Consider the following 15,454-nt stretch of genomic DNA (forward strand, 5'->3'; position numbering starts at 1 on the left):
TCGTAAAAACAAATCAGCATTGTTTTTATTTTTGACTTCTGAAGACGACTTTTTTCGGTGATCACAGAGGTCCTCACGACCTTCTTGGAATCGCTTAAACCACTCATGCACATTACTACGGGAGCACCATAAGCTTTTTTTCATCATTTGAAATGTTTCAGTAAACGTTTTCCCAAGTTTAAAACAAAATTTCATATTTGCTTTTTATTCAAAATCCATTTTACGACCAATGACCAAAAGCTGCTGTCACTTTTTGATCGATAACATCGATTGTAGTTATCCAATTGTCTTAAAATTTTTACGAAATGTCAACAGGAGATCAAAATTTTTATTTCATATAACCACAAATAGGTGGCACTACCAGAAACAGTTATATTTAAAAAGTTCTGTTTCTTTTGCGACAGACCTTGTATATTATGTTTAGCAGAAGAAAACATCGTAGACCGAAAAATATATATGTACATACATATGTATATGTATAAAAGACATTATATACATATATAAATGATAAGTATGAGGAGTTGAGTCGATTTAGTGATGTGTCAAGTCCATTTGTCTGCATATATGGGAGCTACACCCTTAGATTTTGAGATATCTATCTGAAATTTTGCATACCTACTTTTATCCCCAAAAATATTATTATTTGTCGGAACTTTTGTTATCATACCATTATGGAATACAGCTGCCATACAAACTGAACAATCGGAATCAAGTGTTTGTGTGGAAAACTTTTTCATTTGAAAAGATATCTTTGCGAGGTTGGACATAAATTATTGTCTGAGGCAACGATGCGGTTGTGAAAGGTTCGGTGCAGTCGAAATTAAAGGTTTTTTCTTGTTTTTATTTTTTTCTAAAAGTGTGAAATAATTAAATAAAACGCACAATCCATCATAAACAAATCAACTCAATTAATTTATTTTTTATTAAATATTTCATCGGTTCTTACAATAAGCAGCCGCCATAACCACTTTCCAAATCACTTGTGCTTTTATTAGTTTTAAATTTCAGTAGTCAAATCTTATTTCACTCACGTCTCTTCACAACACTCCGCATTCTCAACTGAACTGACATAGTAGATTGCAATTTTATCAAAAACACTCCAAATATACAATTACATACATAAGCACATATGTAGGTACATATTAATCAATGTATTCTCCATGTGTGCGAGCATGTGCATATGTATGTATGTATTTATAAGTAGTAAATGTTTGTATGTATGTAGAATATAACAACACTTAATTTATTTTTTATACAATACAACAATAATAACTTAATCACCGATTTACATACATATATTTCGTCAAATCCGTTCGGCTTCTTCAAAATAGATAGTAAGTACATATGTATGTGTGTATGTACTAAGTGAGATTATTAATTAACGCATTAACGCATCGCCTATCATTACATTACTTCTTATTAAATATAATACCAACTAATTACATTACAAATACACAAAATGAATGCAATAAATTCACATCGAAAATATCAAATATTTATTATTTTTTTGTATGGTATTTCTCCAGTTTGTATATTGTATATCGGTTTAACGGTAAATTCAACTCCTCTGATGCTGCTGAAAACCACCATTTGTACATAATACAAATGTATGTAGCTCAAAGTACATATGTGCACTCTTATATACATATGTATGTATTTTGTATGTGTGTATGGATATATTGTTGTTTACTGTTGTTGGTGTAAGTACTACATGTAATGCTTTACGTTGTATGTGTATTGAGAGTTTGAAAGCTCAAGCAGCTATTGTTGGGGATCATGCCAATACCGTTAGTAATGCAAGTGAAAGCGGACACAAAAGTTCAGATATGTAAGTAAGTACGTGCAAGCACTGAGGTTGTCAAAGCAAATGAAGACAGGCTCGAATTATCAGATAAGTATGCTTTAGAAAAACGTCTAGATAGAGATTTGTACATACATACATATATACAGTGAAGTGAAAAATAAGAATATAGATTTTTTTAATAGTGAAGTGAGATTTTTGATTTCGAATACGAAATATGAGTACAATCATATATGTAGAACTACTTCGAAACTGCTTTTGAACTTTGCCTGACACAAAAATCCTTAAGTAAGTGTTTTTACCGTTGAAAATTACAAATATACATACATGCGTACTTAATTAATATAATTTACAATACAATTTTATATAATTATTTGCTTATGAATTATTATTTTTTTGCAAGTCTTTGCTCGTTTAAATTTGCATTTATGTTTTTATTTCTTTATATAAAGTCTTAAAAGTTCCAATAAAATGATGATATCAAATGTTATGCTTCATAGAAAATTAGAAAACAACCGTTTATTTTTGTATAAGAAACTTTAAATATTTTCAATTATTTTCTTTTGCCCGGCTATGGCCTCAATTTACAACTGTTTGTATGTATTTGTATATTTATATATTCATCTTGATACCGGTAAAATATCAATGCAATAAATGTTATTTAAAATTTAACGGTTTGTTTAATATGGTTGTTTTATTTACTGTTTTTTTAGCTTTTTGGATTAAGATTCAGTAGCAAAGGTATTTGTTTAAACATTTATGCATTTAACTCGTTAAGTTTACATTGATTTACGAATGTGTTTTTTAGTTGTTTAATTTAATTGTTTAATTTAATATTCCGTTAATGTTAACCAACTTCAATATATTAATGTTTTATACTAAATTCTTTACTTTTTCTATCCACATAAATTGTCTGTCCATATATGTAAGTATGTATGTATGTTTTTTTAGTAGTTCTGAAGATACGGGAGATGCTCGTACGTACAAGAGTGCACACAAAAATGACGAGAACAACGGGTGTTTCAACATAACAGGCAACCCAGCTGGACCACAACAACTGTCAGGTTGCCGAACAGAAAAAACTTAATATTGCAATAATTCGAATGTTTCTTTTGTTAACTTTGAGTGTAGGTTTACTTCTTGTTAAAGGAAACTTGCCGTAAAACTCAGTCTGAATACATAACCGAAGAATTCGACAGGAACTTAACTTCTCTGAAACAGCTAGTCGAATACTTGATACTTTAAGCGAAAGCATCATTTTTAAAAAGGAATAGTCAGATCTCTGCATATAAACTGATTGACCCCTATTTGAGTTCACTTCAAACTTCCACCTCGGCAACATTTTATCATTGCGTCATGCCACTATAAAAGCACAACAATAATAGATGTGCAATTATTTATGAATAATTCTCAATGAAGTCGGTCGCAGACACTCTTTTCAGTTTAAGATTACATGGGAAATTTTAGAAAGCTTACATCATTTATTGCTGATCAATACGAAAGGACAATTTCGACAATCTTCAAAAATAGCCTCGGAATTCGGAACTGCTAAGAATCTAAATGCAACTAAATGGTTGATTGTGGTCTAATTATCGGCAAGATTATCGGCCTCCGTTATTATGTTAAATTCTAAGAAACAAGCATAACATATTGAACATAGAAACATAACATAACAGTTAGCGAAAGGCATTTCTGGTGAGTGTTGTAAATTTTCTAGTTTCTTGTAAGTGGAAGACTTGCAACACAAACTTTTGCGATTGTCCAGTTACTGAAGTGCCTTAGTATTATCCCGTATATTTAAGTATTTATTTTTACAAGTTATTGAACAAAATTGTACACAACAACATAACCAAAATATGTGAACTCTTACAATAAAATACAAATTAATTACTAAATACAAATGTGAACTACAAAAACAAAAAAGATTAAATAATGTTTTTAGATTACTATAAGTTAAATCCAGCATATAATAAAGAATGCTTAAGTATTTGTGTGTGTGTGTGCACGTACAGACAAACGTGAAATTTAAAGCATCCTCTTGGCACAGAATTTATCAAATTTTTCGCAGATTCTTTTATTATATTTCTCCGAGCAACGCAAACGCTTCAATTCAGCTAAATGAATGTGTATTGTATAAATCATTTGTAATTTACCAAAAAGTTAACTTTACATTTGGTAAAAATGTTGCACCGACATTAAACTTTTATAAAAGTGGTTCGGTTTTCAGTTCGAAAAGTTGTGGAAAATTGCAGCTCCCTTCTTCTTCTTCTTAATTGGCGTAGACACCGCTTATGCGATTATAGCCGAGTCAAGCTCCCTTAAGAGTTCAGTTAATTAGTAGAAAAAAGGGGATTGGGTTACAAATCTCGACCCGTCACTGGTTACAGACAGAAAGGCGACCTTTATACATTTATATAGACTTGCGGCTAACACTCAGCAACTTAGTTTTATAAAAGTAAATACAACTACTTTTGATTTTTGTTTTCGAAATCTCACGTATGTCACACCACTCCCAGCTTAGTCAAGCTTGAGTTGCAATTTCTCACTGAATCACACATGCCAGTTTCGAAACTTGAGCTCCTTAACACTCCTTATATAAGCTATACATTCATAACATTTCGCTGGAAAACTTAATTTTGGAAGAGTTCTGTTTTTACAGTTTTATTAACTTTAACTTTATAGCTTCAATGATGATAACCTTCAATATAATTTATATAATTATTTAATATTTTATTTTAAACAATTACCAGTATAATTTGTTATTAGTTTCAGCTTAGTTAATGTTTATTGTAAATAGTGCTTAAATAGTAGATTTATTTTATTATTGTTCAATCGGTTCAAATATATATTTCCGGGGCTCTGCATTTGCGCCCATTAAATATAATTTTCTAGGTATGTATGTTTGTTCTCAATTAATTTGTTTGTAAGTAGTGTGTATACAGTTATTATGTACTAAATTCATACATATATACATATATAGTATATATTTTTTATACATTCTGCTACGTTTTTAAGTTGCTTAATATACAAAAAAGATTGTTTGTGTTTCTCTTTTTGTTTTAGTTTTTGTTTTTAAATAAGGAAAATAGTTTCTCGCACAAACCCCACAAGTTGGAGCTGTCCGAGCTGATTTGTCTAAATCCAATACATACGAATATGCGTATGTTTGTTTAGATACATATGTATGTATGTACATAAATTAGTGTATGCCTGTATATATGTACATATGTAATTGTTTGAAATTTCATAATTTTCAATTGTTATAGCAAAGGAAACACATTTTGGCACATTATTCAGTTTCAGTTCAATAAAATTTATTATTTCCGCTTTTTGCATGTTTCATTTGCCTTTTTTGCATGTACACACGTGTATGTGTGTGTTTGCGTGTGCGCAAGTATTTAACGGTCTTCCATATAAAAGTGTGTGCGGTAATTTAGTCTACAAATGTAATTAAAATATGTGTGTGTATGTATGCAAGTAATATGTAAATATATTTATATGTATAGGAATATTGTTCTTAATTTTATTTGTAAGTATGTATGTATGCATTGCAGCTATGTACGAGTATGTTGTAAACAGCTGTTTAGAATGGAGCAAAGAGGTTTAGATTTCAGGCAAATTCTCAAATGTTGTGAATAAACACTTCACAGTCGCCATTTGCCTGTATACATATGTATGTATGCACATGCACATACATATACATATATATATAAATGTAGGTATGTATGAAGGTACACACGATTTCAAACATGGTTTGGTTTACTTAACGATAAAAGCGTTTTGCACGATCGCTTTTCGAATTGTTATCGTTTGAATTCGACACACGTGACGAAAGTGCCGTCAACGGTAGACGCCAAGGGTTGTATGTAAGTGAGTTTCTCAGCAATTTTAATCTCACTGATCAGTACTAAATTCCAACAGCCAACTGTCGATCTCACATTTTCCATTTCCGCACATTCGCGCACTTTTCCCGCCAAAAAGGTAAACAAAAAAATTTAAATTCTCTCACAAAATCTTTCTCTCTCGAAATGGCAAATTATAAATTGTCCATTCACATTACCCAACAACTTCGTCAATTTGCGTGTTTATTTGTGTGTTTGTTTTGGGGGTTGTGTTTATCCTTATGTAGTGAACGGTCGGCTCCCGCGAAGCTTGTTACGCAATATAAAATCGCACCTGTTTCGTGAGAATCGCTCGTCGCTGCAACGTCGCATTTTAGATGCTCGTGCTGGTGTGTCGATTGATTCCACGCTTTCGCCGGTATCCGCCCGGACTACGCTGCCACCACTAGTTGTTGTTTTTCCACCGTGAAAGCAATTCCTTCCAACGGTTCTTGCGTCGCCTACTTCAAATTTGCCATATCAGTAAATGATTGGTGCTGTCTTCGCGGCCGGCGATTTCACTTAACGAATTTGCACCCGAATTACGGAAGTCCTCGTAGCCATCACCGCCGGATATCACTAGTATGGTACTCGATTCCGCTTTCGGTTTCATATGCTTCGTGGAACTGTAAGCAGATTTGTATAAGCATAGTAGAAAATAGTTAAATGCCAAAGCACATACCTATGACTCCTGTATTCATTGCTGCTCACAGCGCTATCGTTATCTCGTCCCGTCGACCCTGTACTGCTGCCGCTGCCTTCTGCACTGAGACCACTCGTCTCTACGAATGTCAGGAAACGCACATGACCGGTGTGGCCGTGTGGAATGCCAGTGGGCACCACAGTTTGTACGCCCTTCTCGAAGCCTTGCGCTGGTATGGTGAGCAACACGCCCGCACTGGTGCCAATCCAAATGAGATCGCGGCAGGACAGCAGCGAGGTGACACGCAAACAGGCGGCCTTGTGCTGGCGTATAATCTCATCACAATTCGAGAGCATTTTATTCACAGCTGGCGCTAAGTTAACTTCGGCTATTAACTGATGGCTAAAATGTCAGAATTTATTATTAATTATATTTTCTGGCAAAAATATTTAGAATTATTGAAAACGAGTTTCTCTATTTGAGCTAAAGTGGATTAAACGGTCCTAAGAATGCTGCAGTGATGAGCCGGATTTTACGGCAACCTGAAGGGCTTAATAGAAGACATCTGATGAACAAAGAGGCGCTCACCCCGATACGATATAAAGTGGACTGAAGTCAACTAAATCGCAAATTCTTATATATTATATTTATAAATCACAACTACAAGTCTCCATATGTATTCATGTTGTATTATATTATAGGTACATACGGGTGGTGTAAAAGGTTGTAATCGTTTGAAAAGAAGTAGATTTTACTGTCAAATTCAATTAACATAGATGAACGATACACTGATTCTATAGATCAGGCTCGAAAATACGGTGCCCCAATTCCAAGCTTAAATCGTTACCATTTTACCATTGTGTTCAGTGATTCGTGCCACGAAGAATGCGGTTCTTGAACGGTACGAGCACCATGTCTTTTTTATATATTTAAGGTGCTGCTCAGCTGTCTTTATCAACCAAATTTTTTTTTTTGAGAAAATGAAAAGAAAAGAAAAAGCACAGACTCGGTAATAGATAATCGGTTGATGAGCCTACTCAGAAGGATTAGGACTGAACCAACAGGGTTTTCAAAGGCAATAGAGTTGGCATACTTGAATACCGAAGAATGAAATTATAATGGACAAGTTATAGTAAAAAAATATTACTTGTTACGCAAGGGGTCTTTGCGACATAGTTCCTAATAAAATGGCGATATAACTCGAATCCCTCTAATTAACCAGAAATATATTTTCTAAATATATTCCGTTATGTATATTCATTAACAATTAAATATAACCTCAAATATTTACCTCATGGAATGAAAACACTTGATATGTGCCGAGTTTTGTATCGAAATCCACACGTAATTATTCGACACCGTCATGTTGGTAATAGGTTTCGAATCAGATGAGATTTGTATTTGGTTTACCACCTGAAAGTATAAATTGCAACACATTTTCCTAATATTACAGAAAAGGTTGGGAACCGATACTCACCAACAAAGTCTCTGTATCTAAAACCTTTATGATGCCTTGAATGGAGCACCATAGTTTTCCGTGCACATTCAGCAACTTCGTAACGGGACTTGTTACAGTACCGATTGAAAGACAATGCGACGAACTGGTATTCCAGACAACTGCAAATACAAATTGTAAATTAATCCAAATATAGGATCTAGATAAGAATATTCAACAAAGAATATCGAACTCAAACTAGTCTGTACTGAAGACATGGTATATGGTAGTTATAAGTTGTTAGGTTAGAAATTTTATGTCCAGCAAATGCAAAAGAAACTCACCACCATCACGCAAGTAAACACAAATATCACCATTAGCTAAGGAGACAAAAACCCTATTGTCTAGGTACCTGAAAAATATGAATAATTACAAATGAGTTCAGAACCCTCGATCTACTTCGACATACAATATGGAATACACAGCCGACTGATGTTCGATCTTTATGCGGTTCTTCTTGATGCGTATATTATCGGTGCTATTGTAGACATGAATGCAACCGTCTTCCGTGCCGATCCACATTGTTGATAAATTACCTTCTCCTTCATCTGGATTCGAGTCCTACAAATATTCAAAGAGAATTCCACATGAGCAACTAGACACTTAACAATAGAGCATCCAGAGTGGCTTACTTGATGTGAGTGGTGCGATGGCGTGCCGCTGCTGCTGCTACCCGGCAATGTCATCGAGGCGATCGTCTGTGTTGACGGCGCCGGACTTGGTACGCGTTCAATTGTGCCGCTGTCAGTGTTGACGGCGCCGCCAACGGAGGCACTGACGTTCGCTAGAGCTGTGTCGGTTTCGTCATCGCTGGAGCTGAGATTCAAATCCAGTTGGTTGTCACCGCTAGTGTCACCATTTGCACTGTCCTTACCAACGCAGGAGCCAATAGGGTTCACCGCACCAGCTGTCGGTGCCGACGGCGTTTTTTTCTTCTCCGGCGTGCCAATCATTGTGGGCGGCTGGAAGTTTGGAGAAATGCTTTTGCGATAATCGCGCAATTGTTGTGTGTAACTGTGCTGCGGTGTGGTGCTGGCGCTGCGTGGGAGCGTTTGTTGTGCCTGTTGTTGAAGCTGCGTTCCACTGCCTGTGGAATTTCTATTGCTCGAATTGTAGGCGGGTACGGAGGCTACACAAAGTATGCGCGCATTGCAGACGCCATTACAGCTAGTGACGTTCGGTTCCGGGTAGAGGGACATTATGCAGACTTGGCCCACATAGCCGTCACTGTTGCACACCCACACGTCTCGCTTTTCGCTGAGCGTTGCTGCGGCGCAAGTGAACTGTAAACCAGCGCGGGTTTTACGTATCGGTATCGACATCAGAAACTCTGGAATGGGATGTCGCTCGAGAGTGGCAGCTGTGAAAAGTAAAAAAAAGACACATTAAGTAAAACTTGGAAACGAATGGCATAACACTAAGCTTACCCAACTTCTGTTTGGCTTCATTGAAGGTCTCCTCCCACTGTGTTCGTTTCTCAGCTTTGCTGAAGACGATCGAGAGTTTCTGACTTCCATTCCTAGAGAGAAATTTGCGCGTTAAAATGTATTCATTGTAAGTTTTTGTTGGCAGCTTACGGTGAGTTAACCAGCAGATCCAGCATATTCAATTGTGTGTCATTGGTCTGACGCTCCGATAGCTGACGCTGTACATCTCGCAGTAATTCACGTATGACATCCTCCAGATACTGGTGTGGATACTTGAGTGATGCAGTGACATCGGCGATTTGTTGTAACTTATTACAGTCTTCGGCTAAATTTTCGATTTCGTTCATTATGCGCTTCACATTTTCATCTTTCGCTATTAGTTACGGAAGAAGTCTCTTTAATTATTGAAAATCAAACTCAATAAAATACTTACTCTTCACGATTTCTAAGCAATCCAGTGAGATCTTGGTAAGGAACTTATATTTGTTGGTATCCAGTGTTGAGGCCACGGTGCCTGGGCAGGTAGAACTGTAAGAAACCATACACATGTATGAGATGTGACTTTACACACTGAAATCAAACTCACGGGTTGGGTTTTCGTATTGTGCCGCTGCGTTTCTTGATGCTCGTCAACACCAATAGGTCATTAAAGAGAAAGAAACCACGCTCTTTGCGCGCCCCTTGACCCGATGGCATCGAAACCAAATCGAAAAGTAGAAACTGTCGATCGGATGTTATCAGATCTGTTATGCCCTCGATGACACCCTCAAGTTCACGCAATGTCGCCTCGCGTTGACCATTTTCGAGAATTTCACGCTCTTTACAATTGATATGGACAAGTATATCGTGAACAAGCTTGAGCACATCCTGCAGATGTTTCTGATCGGGATGATCGCGATCGGTGTGTTTTATGAGTCTTTGAAAGAGCATTTCGTAACTGCAAAAGAGAGCGAAAGAAGCAATCATATAGCAACTACAATTAGTTGTTGAATCACAAGGAGGGTTTACTTTGGAAATTTCTGCACCGGTTTGATGAGCAAATTGTCCAGGGTCAATTTGCCTTTATGCTCACGTGCAGTCATTTCTAGGAATTTCGCAAACGAGGGTCGCTGATGTTTCGTAGAGCGGATAGCATTCTTGGCACGATTACAGTTATTCACAAAAGATGTATACACCTCCAAAACCTCCAACTTGGAAAACTGTGGCGATCAATGCAGCAAAACGTTAAATGATTTTCTTGAAAAAATATTCTCACAACTGTGTAAACGCAACTCACCGTTTCCAGGAAAGCATCGCCAACTTTTTGGTTTGCCTCCCAACTATCCCAACGCGATTTCAATTCAGCCAGGAATTTTTGGTGTATTTCCAGTATGTCGGGTACCATAAAGAATATCTCATCCACGGTGCGAGAATCGATCATGCCAGCATGTTCGGGAGACTTGAGTACCTTAAAATATTTTGAGACGATTGTTTGCAGTGACTCGACATATGACTGTTCATTGCGTAAGATCTCCTGCACCACATGTGTACGTGTGTCCTGAAAGCGAAAGATTTGCCGCAAAATTAATTAGTGTTCATAACAATGTTCAGCTACAAACTATCTCCAGTTGCATAGACATCAAATAAAATGTTTAGCATTCCACTTACACCATCATAGTGCCCGTAATTCCAACGATTATTAATTTCGAGTTGTGCGCGGCGTTCGGAGTCATCCTCCGAATCGGAACAGGTGATGGATTGCATTTTCTTCAGCCGCTCGCACTTGTCGTTTTGATGTGCGACAATGACTTTGTTGATTCGATTCACGGCGGTAGTGATGGCTTGATTGGCCATCACAGACATGGTTTGTGAAACACTGACATTATTACTACTGCCGTTTGAAGTCGCCGGTGTGTTCTGTTGCAAATCAAGCAAGCTGAGCCGCAAACTTTCACGGTTATGAGTCATTTTCAATGCTTACTGATTATGTTTGTTGTTTGTTAAAATATTTTACATATATTATTGTATTTGGTATCTAGAGGTTATGTTAAGATAATATTTTTCACTACTTTGAACTTTTTGTTTGTTTTTGTTTTCTTTCTAAACTTGTTAGTTACTATTCACTTTAGGTTAGTTATTAACAGCATTTTCCTTTGATGAGCTCTGTGGAATAAGGTACGCATGTATTGAACTGCTCTTTTTGAAAGATTTTCGCTAACATTGGGACCATCACAGATAGGGGGCTGGACATCAAATATTCTACCGATATTAAATTACAATAAGCTGTACCATTTAGTCCCTTGAGCCATAAAGAATGACAAACATCTTCATATCACGTATAGATCTCAAGCACTTGATTCAGAAGTGGACTATTTGCTGTGAACTTGTAAGCAGTTTATCAAAACTATTATAAACAAATAAGTTCTTATTACACTGACACCAACTTAATGTGTCAGGCCTTATTAAAATTCACTTAATGCAGAAGTGACCATGTCAGCCTGTTACTTCTCTTCTCTCTTTATTCGACTAATTTAGTTTTCGGTTACTAAAAGAGTTACCAAGAACTAACGCTTAGTATTGTATGATATACGAGTACCCCAGTATATGTAACCCAAGCTAAACGGACGTGGCAGTGTGTATCTCAACCGAGCACTGTCCACACTTGACCATTTCCTAAATTTGAATATCGAAATTTAATCTACCCCATCACTCTTATTCCTCCCTTCTCATTTAATGTCAGCACAAAACATTAATATTATCTAACGGTATAGCTATGACAAACTATTCACTTGGCTGAATATCCCTGATTTCATTACATTCGAACAACTTTTTCTCTGAAAGAATAATAGATTCTTAAATTTGATAAAATTGTTTATTGTTCTACAATACATCACCCACTTGAAGAGCTTACTAAACGCTTTGGTGCTTATGTGAGCTTTATTGTGGCAACAAAGCATTCAGGACTCGTGAGAGGTCATCTATTGTTAAGGCTGAAATGCCGTTGCAATTATTTTTATATTTTTACTCCCAATTATTCCCAGCTTTAGCACATGATACACCCACCGAGTTGCAGTCAGAAAGCAATGTACAGTTAACTAGCGGGCATGCCCGCCTGCTTTTGTCGAAGCACTCAGGTGGCAATGTTAGAATTTTAGCTCATCCACTAGTTGATACGCGCGGATAGTTACGCAGCCGAGGACTTTAAATAGGCTAAAACAGGAAATAAAACAGCAAAATATGCAGTTGAGGCTCCATGAGAAGAGCATTTATGTACATACATATATTATATATATATGTACATGTATGTTGCAGTACTTATTCAATATTATATAAATAAATATGGATATTCATACAAGCATACAAATGTGTGCTACAAAGGTTATATTAGGGTGATTGATGACAGAAAAGAAAACAAATTTACTTCGGCTGCACCGAAACTGTAATACCCTCAACAAGTACATTTCTTATAGCATAAAAAAGTACAAAAAGGTTTTTGTCTTCATTTTGATCGGTCATTGTGTATGCCATCTATATGATTTGAACAATTTCCTCCGAGGTGAAAACGTTGTCTTGGACAATATTCCCTGCCAAATTTCGTGAGGAATTCTCTTGAAATTAAAAAAGTTTTCCATGCAAGAACTAGACTTTGTGCGATCAGTTTGTAATGCGTGTACCCTGTTCAGGGTATAAGAGAGTGGTATTATTGGTATATTTTACAAGGCGAACTCAATACTTCTATGTAATTGTCGTGATCAAATAAGTATGGGACAAGATTGGACTTCTGGAAGAATATGAAATGAAATAGTCGTATTCGAAAATTAGAAGCTATCTGTTAACGTTTAAAGGATAAAGGTGACTGGTTATGGTTCAAATTGCACAGTATAAGCCAACAGGCCTCTAGTTTGCTTTTATCTAAGACCTGCGACTTTGTAGGCGAATTCCCCGAAGTCCCCAATCTATGCCAATTTATAACCTAAGAGGTTTAATAACTTAAGTGCGCTCCTATATGTACATTTGATTGGAACTACACTACTTCTGCAATTTTTTTATCCCAGTTATGATTACACTATTGGGCATGCGTGAAAAGACATGTTAGCGCAGCGTTGCACCACAACTGCCGTTCGTTTGTTTGAGCATCGCGTATAGTATGTTCGATTCGCCACTTTCCAACGCTTGTTGAATTGTAGACGACCATTACAATATATTCTCTCTACAAAAATTGTACATTGCTCTGAATATATTAGCGATTTCTGCAGGCACGTTCCCCAGGACAGGAAGCTTATGTAGACTTACATAGATACGAAGACATCACATATTGATAATTATGGCTTGAAATACCTTGGTCGATGTATGACAACATTTTCAAAATTAAGCAACCTGAAATAAGTGCCAAGGCGTGAAAGTTAAAAAATTGCGCCTTTTCAAAATTTCCAAACCTTTCGACTATTGAAGTGTGGAAGAGAAAAGTAATAAAAACCCGATCCACCCTAATGCAACCCATGGCATTGTAAACAGGTATTTTTTTCCGCCCATCATAAACTAAGTACGAACGAGTGTACTAAACTACACCTGAAAGGAAAAAACATGTTGTGCACTAGTTATTGTTATTGTTGATGCTGTCGCCTGTCAAGGCTGTTATATTTTGCATGAAAACTTGTTTTCACCTCTATGCCCACTCAGGGTGTTTATAGTTTCGCGGCGCTATTTGCTCCTCACTTTGAAGTGTTTTATTCAAGGCTGCCAAATGCCACAGCCAGAAGGATGTAAGCAAATGGCGGTAAAAAAATACAACAAAAACAAAAATGGAATAAGAAAACGGTGAACCGAGCATATAAATGCAAGCAGAGCGCACCGAAGACCGTCTTTACAGCATATTCGCTTAAATTTCTAAATTGCAAACAGGTTGAAAGAGTTCAGAAGCTGATTTGCATCCTTTCTCCAACGGATTTATGCCATAAAAAAGCAATACAGTTGTTACTCATGTAAAAGATTCACTACATTTCCCACTAGCTATAAAACAGTTTTTTTCACTTTCTTTTTTTTTTTGAAATTTTTTTACTTCACTCGAAAAATCGCAAAAAAGCTTCACTTCAATTTCACTTGAATATTTTTCAAAGCTGACAGAATTTCAAGCGCTCACAGCGATTTTCAACACTAACAAAAACTCATTCAAACCACAAACGATGAGGAGCAGCGTAAAGGTTTAACTGAACTCCAAATGCTGAACGCTTGGGTGCGTAAGTGCAGGAGTACCTGCGTGTTGGCGTTCCAAAGCAAAGCAGAACAACACATCGATGCGCATACTCCAGGTTGTGCACTGCGTATGAGCAATCACGGAAGCTACGCTTTGGCACGCCACTAAACGCTGCATTTAACGCTAACACAATGTCTCGGCAACAATGACAGCGTTAAATAGCGTTCGCTTGGCAATGACGCCCGCGCCACTCAACGCGACTATTAAAACAGCAGACACTGCAGCTGCAGCTGACTGAGTGCGGTTGCGTGCATGTGAGTATGCATGTGTGGCGTTGTAAGTGAACAACGCTGTACAAAACAAACCTATTGGCAGCGACATCAATTAATGCTGCAGCAGCGACCCACTTTCGGTTGAGTAGTCTGCATGCGCCCGAGTTTATACGCGAGTAAGTGGCTGTGTGTGTGTGTGTGCAGGCATGTATCCAGCCACAAAGGCCTAACAATAGTTGCCTTTGGCACGCTACCCCATTTAACCAATCGACTAACCAGCCAGTGGGATGTAACGGCTTTGAATAAAAAGCGCTTCCGCTGACTGGCATACAAGGCTCTTATGTGACTTTACACACTCACACATACATATGTATATGTATCTAGCCATGCATATAAGTATGTGCCCCTTTAGATACTCATAGGAATAATGACTTTGCTACTGCACTTATTCCCGACACAGCACCCTCATCACCCGCATGTCACTTCACCGCTCTCGGGTGACGTTGCGCTTCCGCCGCGCACTCTTGGTGAGGCGTGTGCCAGCAATTCAACAACCCAACTCCACCGAGCAGCGCATAACCCACAATGGCACTGGCAACCACAACAACAAACACTCAAGGCAGCAGTCGAACGGTCGCTTTTGTTGTGTTGAAAATATTTTATAGAAAATTATCTGAAAGCACTAACAAGCTTGTCGCGTGCTTGTTACATGTGCTAACATTCACACGTCAGCGTTGTGGGGCTTGACAGCGTGCACGGGGT

General features: G+C 37.2%; 1 protein-coding gene across 1 annotated transcript in view; it reads right to left on the reverse strand.

Annotated features, from left to right (window-relative positions):
• Positions 1-886: 886 nt before the first annotated feature.
• Positions 887-15,454, reverse strand: part of LOC105226650 (uncharacterized) — a 91,355-nt gene continuing 76,787 nt past the window's right edge. The window contains exons 8-20 of the mRNA XM_029550361.2: positions 10,524-10,784; positions 10,256-10,446; positions 9,834-10,184; positions 9,681-9,775; positions 9,398-9,620; positions 9,248-9,339; positions 8,453-9,180; positions 8,230-8,381; positions 8,105-8,172; positions 7,803-7,942; positions 7,617-7,738; positions 6,365-6,727; positions 887-6,308 (exon numbers count right to left, since the gene is read on the reverse strand). Of these exons, the coding sequence (XP_029406221.2) occupies positions 6,149-6,308; positions 6,365-6,727; positions 7,617-7,738; positions 7,803-7,942; positions 8,105-8,172; positions 8,230-8,381; positions 8,453-9,180; positions 9,248-9,339; positions 9,398-9,620; positions 9,681-9,775; positions 9,834-10,184; positions 10,256-10,446; positions 10,524-10,784 (2,946 nt within the window). The 3' untranslated portion in view covers positions 887-6,148. The remainder of the gene's footprint in view (positions 6,309-6,364; positions 6,728-7,616; positions 7,739-7,802; positions 7,943-8,104; positions 8,173-8,229; positions 8,382-8,452; positions 9,181-9,247; positions 9,340-9,397; positions 9,621-9,680; positions 9,776-9,833; positions 10,185-10,255; positions 10,447-10,523; positions 10,785-15,454) is intronic.

Source organism: Bactrocera dorsalis, chromosome 2 (assembly GCF_023373825.1).
Source record: "Bactrocera dorsalis isolate Fly_Bdor chromosome 2, ASM2337382v1, whole genome shotgun sequence".
Lineage (NCBI taxonomy): Eukaryota > Metazoa > Arthropoda > Insecta > Diptera > Tephritidae > Bactrocera > Bactrocera dorsalis.